The sequence below is a fragment of the Choristoneura fumiferana genome, chromosome 9 (assembly GCF_025370935.1).
Source record: "Choristoneura fumiferana chromosome 9, NRCan_CFum_1, whole genome shotgun sequence".
Taxonomy (NCBI): domain Eukaryota; kingdom Metazoa; phylum Arthropoda; class Insecta; order Lepidoptera; family Tortricidae; genus Choristoneura; species Choristoneura fumiferana.
Window position 1 is genome coordinate 2,057,664 of NC_133480.1, and position 15,240 is coordinate 2,072,903.

The 15,240-nt window shown below is 37.7% G+C and overlaps 2 protein-coding genes across 2 annotated transcripts in view; one reads left to right on the forward strand and one right to left on the reverse strand.

Moving 5' to 3' along the window:
* LOC141430946 (protein adenylyltransferase SelO-like) overlaps positions 1-15,240 on the reverse strand; it is a 43,691-nt gene that overhangs the window by 4,347 nt on the left and 24,104 nt on the right. The window lies entirely within an intron of this gene.
* On the forward strand, positions 41-3,775 carry gny (ALG6 alpha-1,3-glucosyltransferase garnysstan). The gene has a single exon (XM_074091846.1). It carries the CDS (start codon positions 666-668, stop codon positions 2,262-2,264), a length of 1,599 nt encoding a protein of 532 aa, XP_073947947.1. The 5' UTR covers positions 41-665; the 3' UTR covers positions 2,265-3,775.

Consider the following 15,240-nt stretch of genomic DNA (forward strand, 5'->3'; position numbering starts at 1 on the left):
GAGCGCTTCTTCTTTCAGTTAAAAATTATAAATCAAAAATCCATAAAATATTCATGATGATTTATTAAATCATATTTACCGAACATAATAAAAAAATATTGATACATAATAGGCGACCTATGTTTGATTGAAGGTCACGGTCATGGCTACGAAGCAAAATTACGAAATTTGACTAAAACTAAAGCTTAAATCGCGTAATCATTGACCAACAACAGTCAACAAAGACTATTTAAAATGGTTGGATAATGCTACGGAAGTCGTCCGGAGTGAAATTCGTCCGGTTCAATCAATCGGCCGCAATTCAAGTTCACTTTCGCCACTTTCTCATTTCACTTTCGAAAAAAAAAACGAATAGAATACGAGACACTCGTCCCAGTCGGAGTCTAATTTTCGTGTTGTAAATTCTGACGCGCGTGATTCAATTATTGTGAATTGTGGATGAGTTTTGAATTATCATTTTTGCGTTTTATGGACATTTATTATCGAATATGGTGTATACGGAAGGATATTTGAAGGAAAAGCTGACCAAGGAATTGGACGCCGTTCACGTCGTAAGTACTGTCAGATTTTCTATCTGTCGTGTTGTCAGGAAAATCATTAATTTTAATTCTATTCTTTCATAAATGAAACTAAAGTAGAATAGTGATAACGTTACCGCTGACGCAATGGGTAAAAGAGCTGATCCCGATAGATTTAGCGTGACGAAAGACGCGTTGCTGCCGGGTTTGTTTTTCGCCCTACTTGTGAGATGGTGTGTAGCGTCGTATCCTTACTCGGGGTTTAAGAAACCGCCGATGTACGGTGATTACGAAGCTCAGCGACACTGGCAGGAGATTACTGTGCATACGCCGGTGGCAAATTGGTACCATAATACGACTCAGAATGACCTTGAATATTGGGGGTTGGATTATCCTCCTCTGACAGCATATCATAGCCTTTTGATGGGGCTCGTAGCTGATTGGCTGGATCCGGAATCTGTGCGGCTGTTTGCATCGAGAGGTTATGAAAACGAGTCGCACAAGACTTTCATGCGTTGGACTGTGTTTTTGTGTGATATATATTTTTATGTGTCGGCCGTGCTATGTTTATGTATCGACGCTGAACGCGTAAAGCCTAAGGAGGTCAAGAATGTGTTTAAACGGACAGATCTGTCGAGTATTTTATTCTTACTGTATCCTGGTTTAATTCTGATAGATCATGGACATTTCCAATACAACTGTGTGTCTTTAGGACTGTTTTTATGGTCTACATTTTACATTGTGGCCATTGAAAATGACACTTTAGCAACTATATTCTTTGTTCTTGCACTTAATTATAAGCAAATGGAATTGTATCATGCCTTGCCATTCTTTTCTTATTTGTTGAGAAAATGTTTCATAGACATACCGCACAGGGGTAGGATATCTCATATTGTGAATCGTTTTAACAAGCTAGCGGTGGCCGTGATTGCTTCCTTTATAATAATCTGGTACCCATTCACGGGCTCGTGGAACAATATTAAGCAATTATTCATAAGATTGTTCCCGTTGAGCCGTGGAGTGTTTGAAGACAAAGTTTCGAACGTCTGGTGTGTTGTCAATGTTTTTATCAAACTTAAGACTTACTATTCTAACGAAGAGATGGCTAAAACTTGTCTTATAACAACAGCATCTGCAGCATTACCCTCTTGCATTGACTTATTCTTCAGAATCAACAGAAAGAAGTTCACCCTCTGCCTCATCAATGTGTCTTTAGCATTTTTTCTGTTCTCGTTCCAAGTTCACGAGAAAACAATATTGCTGGCAGCTGTGCCAGTGGCACTACATTTCCCGGAAGACCCATTCATGTGTTTCTGGTTTTTACTGGTTTCTACCTTCAGTATGCTCCCGTTACTGCTAAAAGACGGCTTGTTGCTTCCGTTTATAGCTACTAATGTTATTTACATCAGTTTCTATAGTATTTCCTTGAAGTTAGCTCAACCGAATGCAGGCTTTTTTACTTTTTTTAATGCTAGTCGTGTATACAAAGCTGTGCAACCAGAGAAAATTGAGAACACATTCCTTTTAAAGCTAGTCAGTGTTAACTTTGTGTGTTCCGTATTTGGTATGATTATGTTGACTATCGGTTCAATTTATACAGCTCCGCCACCAAAGTTTCCTGACTTATTTCCCTTACTTATCTCTGTATATTCATGTTCCCATTTCCTGTTGTTCTTTTTCTATTTTTATTACAGACAGTTCAATTTACCAACTTGTTTGCCTGTGACTATCAAAATTAAGAAGTAATGTTAGAGTAAGTTTTAACATTCCATTTTAAATCTAGTAAAAAATGCTAAATGGTGTAACAGTGTTTTATTTTTAACTTAAATTTACTTGATTTTATTTCATTGAATCATTCATCATTATCATCCCAGCCTTACACGTCCCATTGCTAGGCACAGGCCTCCTCTCAGAATGAGAGGGCTAGAGCCATAGTGCGGGTTGCCCACACACACCATTGAATTGCTTTGCAGGAGTGCGCAGGTTTCCTCACGTTGTTTTCCTTCACTGCAAAGCTAGTGGTAAATTTCAAACTCAAACTCACAACATTTATTGACATTAAAAACACACTACAAAAAATAAAATCAAATTTAGAATTTCACACACAAATTTACCCCATTATACTCTTCTTGAGCTGCCATAGGTCGAACCACTAGGCCACCATGGCTTTTAGTCATTACTTAATTAGAAATACCATTAAATATCCCTTTGTACTTAGCACTTTTTTTTTGTAACCTTTTTGTATTTCCTTTTTTTACAATAAAGAGTATAAACAAACAAACAATATCTAAGCCCCAAACCTTGGACCTGCAAAGCTGGAATGTCCCATAAGGGTTTCCTTCATGATGTGAGGAATTATTTAGCAAAATTCTCTCAGGATAGGGAATAACTGCATGAGCATGAACATAATCTATTTATTAGACAGAGAGGATGAAAATTACATTTATAGTGTTATCTAAAATTAATATCTTTCAATGATTAATCTCCGAAACTGCTCTACAATTTGGATAAACTTGCTATGCAGGGGGTTTTTGGGGGTGAACAATCAATCTTCGAATCGAAAACGCGTGTTTTCGAGTATTAGTCCAAGTACTTATGCAATTAGGTAAATTATGCATTACATTCAATACGGTATTTGACAACTCCTGAATTTGCCATGTCTTAATATTATTATGAAAATATAGATGTACAGACAGTGTTTAGCGAAGAGAAAACTTAAATCGGTTGAAAATTGGATTTATAGTGATTTTTTGAAAAATCTATATACCGGTCTCTTTCTTAAACGCTTTTCTCTATGCAACAAGTATGGCGCTACTGGCGTGTGACGTCACATGCCAGTATGTCTTTCTCTGTCTCTATCTTGAATTTCAAACCTTTATAACTTTGTTGTTTGTTAAGGTAGCTTAATAATTGTTTCTCTATTCGATAACAGGCATTGTTTAGTTTAAATTTATAAAACATATACAAAATAGTCAAATACCGTATTATTCTGAGTAGGTATTTAACTTATGAGGAAGGTTAACCTTGCTGTTTTTTTCCGGGAGGCAGTAATTAACCGTTTCTCGGATCTATCTATATTATGCCATAATTAGATCTACCTATATATGCCATTACAAAAGTGAAATAGGTATGATTATTTTAATAAATTAATAAATTATTCTGCAATTTTCGAATGTATACCTAGTGCCATCCACGAAGACGCGTGATTTTGTCAAAATTAGACATTAATGACATTGTAATAAGAACCACAGCATGCGTCATCGGAAAACCTATCCATGAAGAACGAAAGAAACGCGTAATTATACATTGTAATGAAATACAAAGTTTACTCTTGTCCTAAACTAAAAAATTTAACTATTTAGAAAATAACAGTTCAAGATTAAACGCAATACACATCTCGCTGCACTTGCACTCTGTCATAGAGCGTCTATGAGTCGTTCAGATATTTATTTATGCATGGGGCGTGCTGTGACAAATCTAACAATTTTAGACCATCAAAGTCCAGGACTCTTTGACAAGGCTTCCTAGTTCCTGTAGCTGGAAATGAATCTTTATCCCAGGAGATCTCTAAGGCGTAAACAAATGCAAACTAAATCTACTGTACAAGTCACTTCACCAATATACTACACCGTCAGCGAGTCACATATTTTGTATGGCTTTCTTTTATGTGTTAAGAGTAACGCACTCTTTATGTTTCTTTTTGTGTGGGCTTCTACAGGAAATTTAAAAACGCAGTTTAGTGTTTTAGGACTATCAATGTATCTAGTGCACGGAGCGTGATTTTGTCCATTAATGGTAATGTGCGGCATGAAGAATTACATACTATTGACAACAAGTCTTAAACACAGTAGTATTACTCTTACGACTTATTTTTAGGAAGGACACAGAGATTAATAGAAATTTGTTGAATTTAGCGATTAAGTTCCTCAGGCGAAATTGGTAAACTGCAACATACGACATACCTACGGCCTGGTACAGTCACCTGCACTTGCACATATCTGCCACACGGAGCGTGCAAAAATATCTGACACTTCCTTCCGCCCTACAAATAGAGTCGTATCAGATATTTATTTATGCACGCTTGTTGTGTCAAATATTGGCGCTGCTGGTGACTGTACATCTTTGACAAATGTGTCTCACTCTAACAATTTTAGACCATCAAAGTCGCCAGGACTCTTTGACTTATTTTTTGGAAGGCTTGGACACATAAAGGGGGAACACAGTTTAAAAAATTTTCCTCTAAAGTAAGTAAAACTCGGAGCGAATCGTTCTGGGCCTTGTTTTAGGGAAAAGTTGAAGCAGTTTACGGTAGGTATCGGTATAGGTATTAGCGGGCTGTTTTCCGCAACTCGACGTCTAAGTGCGCCTTTTTTGCGTGATTAGGCTGTAGGCACTGTTCATGCCAGCCTAGCTCCTGGAGGAAGCCTAGCAGACCCTTCACGTTGCCGGCGACTTCCTGCAGTGACCCCGGTGATCCGAGGTGTAGTGCCCTGTAGTTCGCCACACCAGAGCATTCCAGAAGGATGTGAGTGGCTGTCTCTTCTGCCTCCATGCATGCTCTGCACAGGCGGCTGTCTGTAACACCTAGATTATGTAAGTGCTTATTTAGCAAGGCGTGTCCAGTAAGAGCTCCGACCAGACCCTTTAGGGTAATTACCTCCGTGTTTCGGTCCCAATATGGTATAGTGCAGCCCTATTCGAACTAGCGCCCCGTATTGTATTTACTCAGCGAAGTGAAAAAGAGCCGAAACAACAGATTACCGCCGCTATTAACGGCGTATATACCCTATTACTTCTAACTCCTTGTTACCGAGCTAAGTTAGAGCAGACCAAACCGATGTTACTCTTCCGCTACTTACCCTATATTCTGTTGTAAACTAAGCACAGCGTACATCACGCGTCGCCGCCCGCGCAGCGTTCACGTGCGCGGCGCGTAATCACGCGTAAAATTATGCAACGCGGTGAAAACGGCACGCGGCGCGCATGTGCGATCTGCCCGTTACCCAAAACTTGTGACATGTTTTATTGGCATTGCGATAGTCTTTCCCATAAGGCTGCGTTTCAACCAGAAGTGTGGAAGAATGTGTTTTTCATGACCCAATCATGTTTCCACCAGAGCGGTGCTGTGCGAGGATAGGTAAATGAAGCGTTTCTATTGGTTCATGAAAAACACATTCTCCACGCACTTTGCACGCTCCGCTGTGGCAGAGTTTAGCCTAGCCTAGCCTTTTTGTGGCCTTTTGATTGTGTCCACACGTATCTTTTTTTGTCTTTTTCATCCTGTCAACCTTTAAAAGTAGATGAGAGGAGCAATCAGGGACCGACAAAGAGTGAGTTTAAGAGTCAAAAATAGTGAGAGCTACAATAAAGTAAAGTGTTGGTCTAGCCGGTTTTTATATTAATATTTTTGTAACTTTGGCCGTATCGATCTTTTCATAGTTGACTGTACATACAAAAGTCATGCGGAGACCATTTGGAAATGAACATTACATTTTATGAATGAAAATGTAAACGTACCTCGCGCGACAAGTTTGACGAGATGGCCGCACCTATGTTTGGATGAGTACTTGCCCAATGAGCCCAAAGGGTACATCCGTACTTTCTACTTGGTCAGATCGGACCGGTTCACATGGGCTACTTACATGGCACTTACGTCAGTTGTATGTCCGTAAAATACAACCACAGAATGTTTAAAATTAGCTGCCCAACCTTGTTTCGTACGGGTGTCTGTCTATTCAGTGTCGAAGGATATGAGACCAAATTTTTCCTTGCAGTAAATCAGGGTTTCTCAAACTTATAGCTCCATGTACCCCTGTGTTAAAGTTTCTAGATGAACCCCTTACCTTGTCCCCCCCCCCACACTGGAGTTTGAGAAACTGAGGTTTTTTATTTCAACCATGATCATAATATAATAAGTATATCATTTAATTCAATTATAGGTAACAAATACAGTTAAGAAACATCTTGCCAGTTTTGCAGCCACCATTGCGTAAATCTTGTCGCGAACCCCCTACCGTCAAGTGGCGAACCCTTAGGGGTTCGCGTACCCCACTTTGAGAAACCCTACAGTAAATGATAGAACTTTTTTTACTTACATAACAATTTTTTTTCGGATTTAACAGGTAATATTTAAAAAAATCTGAAAGTCAATTTGACAATTTAATCAACAGTTTTTAAATTATTTTTTTTGCCTGACGCCTCACATTACCGCTGTTCAGTTAATAAAAACGAACTTTTTCTTTTATACCAACACGACATAAAACAAAAAGCGGCAAAAAGATCACAAATTTTGTACTTAGAAGTGTCTCAACGTGCATAGTTATTATAGTTTCGAAAAAAGTGGCTTGAAACCAACAGACAGACAGAATGACCTATCCATAGATACCCCACACTTATGGGTTTAATGAAAAAAAAAATGTTTTGAGTTTCAGTTGTAAGTTTCTATGGTTAAAATTTCTTAATGCGGTTTACAAAATACAGCTTTTCAAGTTTTCAACAGCATAGTTCTTATAGTTTCGGCAAAAGTATGACATACGGACGGACAGACGCGTAGAGATCTAAAGGGTTCCGTTATTGCCATTTGGCATACGGAACCCTAAAAAGAAGTTGGTTGTAGATCGCATTTCGCGCGATCGGACACCTAAAATTTCGGCAATTGACCTTGATATAGATCAGACTAGCATTTGATAAATGGCTTCAGTTTGGTCTTACGGCAGAACTTTACGGTAGCATCCAGTTTAAAGAACATACAGTAAGACAAATATTAATAAAGTAACTATACAGTATAAATAATTCCGATCCGTATACATCTCGAATAGCGAAATAAAATAATAATAGATGATCATTTATAATTACAACATCTGAAAATATATAATGATGGATCTTTCTATAGAATAATAGAATCATGATTCATAATTGTAGTAATTGGTCTGATATGACTTGAACTTTACTGGTAGCGGACGCCTTGTTATAGCAAAGAACTTAACCGAATACTTTTTCTTGTCACGTTGAAATCGATCATTACGCATATGATTACAATTCTAGCTACCATCAAAGGGAAGTTTTGGGATTCCCAGGAATGTTCTGCGCTAGCTTGAGTCACAGCTCTGAATTGGGGTGCGCGTGCGCTCTTATGCCTGCAGACTCACGGCGATGTCTCCGCGTCGTCGGGACTTCGGGTCTGTCAATATTAGGTTTAAATCACTTTCTTCCTCCTGCGTAAAAATAATAATTGTGACAAAAAAAACTGACACCAAATTAGTAAAGCATAAAAAATACAACTAAATTAAGAACCTCCTTTTTTGTAGGTGGTTAAAAATAAGACCTAAATGAACCATTGAATGCACCAATTGAACCTCCCAGCCACATGTAAAGAAAGAGATGTTCGCACCCCCTTCCTACCAAACCGTCTTACATAATAAATGAACAGCCATTTTTTACCCGACTGCCCGAAGGAGGGTTGTGTTTTTCGAGCGTATGTATGTATGTATGTGGGTATGTATGTCCATTTCTTTGGTCCTCACTGCAGCCTAAACGGCTAGACGGATTTTAACATATGAGGTATCATTGGATTCGTCATAACTGTCGAAGTGACATAGGCTATATGATATTTCAATATGGCGTCTGCGAAAAAAAATATGGCGGGAGAATGGAAAAAAATATTTTGTATTGTAACAATATGGGTATCAAATGAAAGCTAATAATTAGCCCATTCTAAATATATATGGGTTATAATACTTTTAATCTACCGTTTTCACATAAATATCAAAAAAGTGTAAAATAAAACATAAAATTAAAATAATCTAATTAAATTTAAAAAATCAAAAAACCCGACTGCCTTAAAAACTAAAAGGAAGAAAATAAGTCTAGTGGTCTAGAACTCTGTCAAGAAGCTCATTTAAGGTTCAACAGTAGTCGGGACCCATTACCAAGATTTTTTGAGCTGGTTACGATATGAATGGCTCCCGACTGTTGAACTTTAAATGAGTTTCTTGACAAGAGTTCTAGACCACTAGACTTATTTTCTTCCTTTTAGGTTTTTTCTATAAGTAACTCCCATGAATCCCTTTAACGGGCTTAATATCCTAACCATATTATTGACAAGCTTTTAGAAATAGTTTCTACCAGTTTGAAAAAAACTACGACCTCTGGCCGAAAGGTGTGGTCTTCCGTCGCTTTAGGGAAGCAAGAATGAAAATCCCCAAGCAACTTTTTCTTATTTTACAAGCTTTTATTTAGTTTCACCTGTCCCATTGTCTGTCTGTCTGTAGTCAAATCTTGCAAGTTAAATTCGACCAATTTCCAGTTGTCGGATTGACTTGAAATTTGGCATACTTATGTAAATCACGTGACAATACGATAGTCTAGTAGTGAGATCCTGGTAGTCCAGCCAGGATCGTCTCCGCAGGACGGAACTCTTACACGGTTAATAGCATCGACTTGAAATTTGGTATGCAAATGTATTTTTAATCTGATTTTGTTGTAGTATTGTTATTATACAATGATGATAATGTATATATTTTTTTTTAAATTTACAGCGCATTGGTATGCACTGGAATGCTGCTTTAAATTTTAATTGGTTAAAAAAATAAATGAATAATATTAGTAGGATTATATCAACGAAAAGATATTCGTTTTCAGATTTCAAACTGTCATGAAGCCATCCATGGTATGATTCGTCAAAGGACATCTAAAGCTTTCAGAAAGCCACAAAACCGCAATTGCAATATTATTTTTAAATAAATATATTTAAACAATTATGTCGTTCTTCGAAACGCACCGCAACGCAGTAAGAATGTAAAATTAGTCCATTGTTGTGCGGAACAATGTTGGATGATGTCATTAAAACCATATGAAATAAATTATAACAGTTGCTCAAGTAATCCGTGGTTTAAGGTGGTTTAAGTTAACTCCTTAAAATTCAAGTTTTTTCTATTTAATCATCATCATCATCATCCCAGCCTATATACGTCCCACTGCAGGGCACAGGCCTCCCCTCAGAACGAGAGGGCTTGGGCAGTAGTTCCCACGCGGGCCCAGTGCGGATTGGGAACTTCACACTTACCATTGAATTGCTTCGCAGGTTTGTGCAGGTTTCCTCACGATGTTTTCCTTCACCGTAAAGCTCGTGGTAAATTTCAAATGTAATTCCGCACATGAATTCCGAAAAACTCAGAGGTGCGAGCCGGGGTTTGAACCCACGACCCTCTGTTTGAGAGGCGATAGGTCAAACCACTAGGCCACCACGACTTAATTAACTGGTAAAATTACTTACTTATTCTATTTAATGCTCTTAAAATAACTGATTGACTCAGGTGTTGCTGACGTCTGTATATATATATATTTACCTTGCTGTATGAATCAGGTGTTTTTAATGAACCACCGACGCAAAAAGAGGGGTGTTATAAGTTTAACGTCAATTTTTGCCGTGGCGTCGTACGTAGCTCTCAAACGGATGGTCATATTTCGATGCGATAATACGTAAAAGCGAGTTTCTAGGCGGAAATGAGCGTACTCATGCCAATCAACTTTTTTACCCACTCTAAACTGTCCGTGTCATTTTTCAAACAATTGCAGATTTTTGTAAGTAAACATGTTTTTTGTGTAATTTAATAGATGGTGTACAATTCAGGGTTTCTCAAACTTATGGCTCCACGTACCCCTGTTAAAGTTTCTAGACGACAGCGAACCCCTTACCCCCCCCAAAGAAAGTAATAAAACTGGCTGTTGGAGAAACTAAGTTTATTTTTATTTCATCATCATGCCACGAAATACAAACTGAACAACAACAAATAACAAACAAATACGTAACAAATTTGGAGTTGAAATAAAAAATACAAAAAGACAATCAATCTTAATCATCTTGCCAGTCTTGCAGCCACCATCACGTAAACCTTGTCGCGAACCCCCTACCGTCGAATAGCGACCCCACTTTGAGAAACCCTGGTGTACATGAATACATGCCATCCTACGTAAGTTCAACCTATTAAACCGTGAAATATCTTGTTGGAAGTAAGATTTTTTTGTTAACGCCAGAGACAATTTTGGTAACGCAGGAGACGCCCAAAGTGTGGGTAAAATAGTTGATTGGCCCACTCCTACCTAAAAGGCCGGTAATGCACTTGTGACTCTTCTGGTGTTGCAAGTGTCCATAGGCGACTGTGATCGCTTACCATCAGGCGGCCCGTTTGCTCGTTTTCCCCCCATTCCATAAAAAAGGTGGTTCTTTATGTTTGATAAAAAATCTCGGCAGCTGTTTTTTTATTAAAATTGGCATACCTATATAAATCTGGTGCCAAATACAATAATCTGACAGTGACATCCTGATGTCCGGGCAGGGTCGTCTCCGCATGATGTAACTCCTCAACAGTTAATGGCAGCGACTTGAAATGTGGTTTGGATGACCAACAAAAATGATTGTTTACGTCTACACTCGGGCACCATCGGAAATCCTCGTGGATCGTCGCCCGCGCGGAAGAGGGCGGGCAGCTCTCCGGGCATTTGACTTAAAGCGACAACAAAGGCCATACGTCATATCAAATATCAAGTTTTTTTATAATAATATAGTGCATGTAAACGTACTGGGAGTCTAATTTATCCCCTGCAAACTGCACCCAAAATTTGAAGATTTAAAGTACACGCGCAATACCAGGCGTGTACAATGATAGTCAGCAAAAAAGCTTGTATTAAAAATGAAATTTTTAACAAAAACTTATTTAGATATTGAACTTTGAAACGAAATGTCAATGTCGGGGGGGATTTTTATCTTTTCTAAGTTGGTTAAGTTATTAAGTGCTTTGTCGTATCCAATATTATGGACGGTGACGTACTAAGTAATGTATACTTAATATTCTATGCTCTTATTTAAGAGCTACTGAGAATTAATTAATCTTTCAAAGGAAGTCTGGTTTTCCTGGGGTGTGTTAGGCACTGAGTCATAGCATAGCATATGGTATTGACTGAACGAAGATCGGTTAGTTACTGTATGCTTAGAATAGAACAATGGCAATCCATTCAGTAAATTGAAAGCAGATGCTTCCATTCATATATAATTTATGGGGCATTTAACGTGAAGCGGGCAGCGAAAAAAATGACAGGTTTATGGATTTTGTTCTTATTTGGGTCGATTGAACTCCTGTGGGACCTGAATAAATGTGCATCATTAGTTTTTTTATTTTTAGCTGTTTTTTTTATTATTCAACTGGATGGCAAACGAGCAAGTGGGCTTCCTGATGATAAGAGATCACCACCGCCCATAGACACCTTCAACACAGGGGGTTGCAGATGCGTTGCCAACCTAGAGGCCTAAGATGGGATACCTCAAGTGCCAGTAATTTCACCGGCTGTCTCACTCTCCACGCCGAAACACAACAGTGCAAGCACTGCTGCGCTTGAGTTCCCATAATATGGGACTTAGAAGAAATGGAAAAATATGAAGAACGAAATTTCCGAAAGGTATTAGTGGCGTTAATAAAACGGATTTAATAATCGATTTAGATTATTTATTTAAGAAAAATAATTGTATTATTTGGATATTGGTACTATTTAAAAAAAAAATTTTTTTCATAAATTAAACCGGAAGTTTGATAGTTATATATAGTATAGTTTTATCTACTCCAGTAGCAAAGGCTAACAATTCTACAATCTTTGATCAAACAGTAGATTAACTACCAAGAACGGTTTTTGTAGTAGTTTATCACTATCACGCGTATGCGGATTTCGAATAGCTGTCATTGGTCAATTATACTTGTATGCTCCGCTCCGCTTGAATTGATGTCGTCTGGCATTTTGGTCTTTTAGAATCTTTATTTCCATAAAAAAAAACAATTGTCTTCGAAAAGTAGTTAAAAAGTAACATTTTGTAAAAGAAATACTAACCTAGCAACACTTGCCGCGCATTTGCAACCCCTTCCACCCACACAGCATGTATAATGTCAGGACTTATTTTGATTTTCCGGCTTTTATGTCCAGTTTTTTAGAATTTTGTAATGGTAACCCTAGCTTCATAAACGTCACTGTCAACAGTCCATGTCTTGTCAGTAATTTGGACAATGGCCTCCAAAAGTTGCACAAGCCACTGCTGACTGCAATGGTTTGCCAACACGGGTACGGTAAACCTGTTCTACAGATGAAGATATAACTAGCTAGACCTAGAAATTTGACAGCTTTTTGACACGCAAAATGTTGACGCTAATTGGTTCAATTCCGCTGAGGTTGACCAATTCGAACGGACGGTATGGCATGCAATGAAGTTAGTCCTTTTTTCAGAATATTTAAAAAAAATGGTTCATCAAAAAACGACTTTTATAATTATTTACACGAAATATTAGTGCTAGTGGCATTGCACGCGTATCGTCGTGGTTACAGAGAAGTGGCCAACCATCGAGAGCAATACCACAAATTGTATGATATTTCTCGTAACTTTACTAAATAAGGTTTAAAAAAATAGGTCAAAAGTATGATTGGTTTTTTTGGAGTCTTTTTGTATTTTTTATTTCAACTCCAAATTTGTTACTTTTACGAGTATTCCGTGAAACCATATCGAAAATAATACAAAATCGAATCGAATCGATTTTCGATATGGTTTCACGGAATACTCGTAAAAGTAACAAATTTGGAGTTGAAATAAAAAATACAAAAAGACTCCAAAAAAACCAATCATAATTTGATTGCTTAGTAGCGACATCTCTTGTCTGGGTGAGCGGTTGGTTCATAGATGTCGCTAGTGCTGCTGCATAAGTAGAAATAAGCAACCTGAGATATGTATGCATAGGAAAAATTCGTGTCTAGATTCCTGTCCAGCGGTGGTGTAGGGGTTATAGCACGCAGCACGGATTGCTGAGGACCTGGGTTCGATTCCCAGCGCTGGTCTCTTTTTCTGGTTTTTCTGTGCATCCTTGTCTCAGTTTGTATTTTCGATAGGTCAAAAGTAACTTCCTTGGTTACTTCGAGATATTACTTCTATTGTTCCTAGTTGTTAATGTTGAGTGAGCGGGACGGTGCTACGAACTTCGATTTTCTAATTTCCGAGCGCTCCCAGTATTGCCACGTATGGCAAAAGCCATATCTTTTTGAATATTTTCGTCAAACTCAGAAGATCCATACTCAGTATGGTCAAGTATGGCGAAAGAGTTTCATCCTTTTGCATAGTTATGTTTGTCAATCAACTAATAAAAACTTCTATCTTGATGTGGAGAACAGTCCTAACATAATTCAGTGAGCACTGATGAAATTTAGAATCATGTAGTTTAGGTAAATTGCTGTGTAGCGAGGCCGATACATAATTTATTGTGCGTTCTACATGAAACGCATTTTATACCATTAGCGTAGCGTGTGTATTTTTGAATTTAATTATCATAAATGTTTATCCCACTAATATTATAAATACGAATGTTTGTAAGTCTGTTTGTTTGTTATCTTTTCACGTCTAAACCGCTGAACCGATTTAGATGAAATTCGGTATACATATTGTTTGACTACCGGGGAAGGACTTAGGATAGTTTTATCCCGGAAAATGGCATAGTTTCCGCGGGATATCGATAAACGAATTCGACGCGTATTGAGTCGCGGGACACAGTACTGAATAATTGTTTTGTTATGCAGGGATTCGTTGAACTGAACTCGCGGATGGAAATTCCGAGAGATATTAAACTTATGTCTTCTACTGGATGTAGGCCGCGATTAACTGCAAATGCCTCACCATGTTTTGACCTATCAGCATCGTAATGATCACAGGTAGATTTTGCACCTTATCAATCGTTGAATTCATTAATTAAAGCGGACATGAATTAGTGACAAATTTTTCATGGGCCGTAACAAATAATGACCATTTTAATTTCTATTTACGTAGAGTCGGAAAAAATACTATTTGTAAATATGTTCCACCTAAAATCATTCGTTTTGAGATTACATAAATAACTTTTAGTCTTGATTTAAACTATTTTAAACTATTTACATTCAATAATTGCGTATTCAATTTTGCTATTAATTTATTTAATAGACAGAATTCCATTCGGGCTTAATTAATTTACAACGAAAATTAATTTGGTTCTGAATATTTTTCAGGATAATTACATACATTCACTTCGGACGGCAGTACAGTAACTGATCAGAATTCAAAATAGTCAATTCATGTGGACGATTTTATGACAGTAAATCGTCAATGTAACATTCGACCTTATAGTTTTTTTCTGACGTACGAACTGTTAAATTGTAAAACACTTAGTCGGTTACACTTTCAATCAAGACGGTGAATTAGCAAGTTAGCACTCGATAAGGTTATCAATAAGCGTCACCACTGTCAATGCCAAATATTCGTAACAGAAAGATATCATAGCACGTCCATTACTTAGAGCGTCGGCAACCTTTTGGCAAGCAAGGACCACATAGTGGCAAGATGGAATGAAAGGAAATACAAATAGTTTATTACGGGTAAAATTGTACATAGGCACAGATCATAAATATTACTGTTACATGGCCATCTTGGGCCACAGAGGATACAAAATTTTAGCTAGTAATGGACTGTCACGACGGGGGTGTGTAATAGTCTCTAGTGAAGGCGGGCCGCACTTGTTCACAATTTTGATTATAGGCATTGTATTGTATATGTAATGACAGATCTAAAATAATAAAAAGTTAGACCACACGCCACCAAACAACGTTTATTTGTTCGCGAATGCAAAAATTGCTGTCGGTATTTTGTACACTTCAAGTAAATAACCTA

Bases quoted from the DNA above. Each gene is read 5' to 3' on its own strand.
- gny (XM_074091846.1), top strand. From the start codon at position 666: ATGGGTAAAAGAGCTGATCCCGATAGATTTAGCGTGACGAAAGACGCG.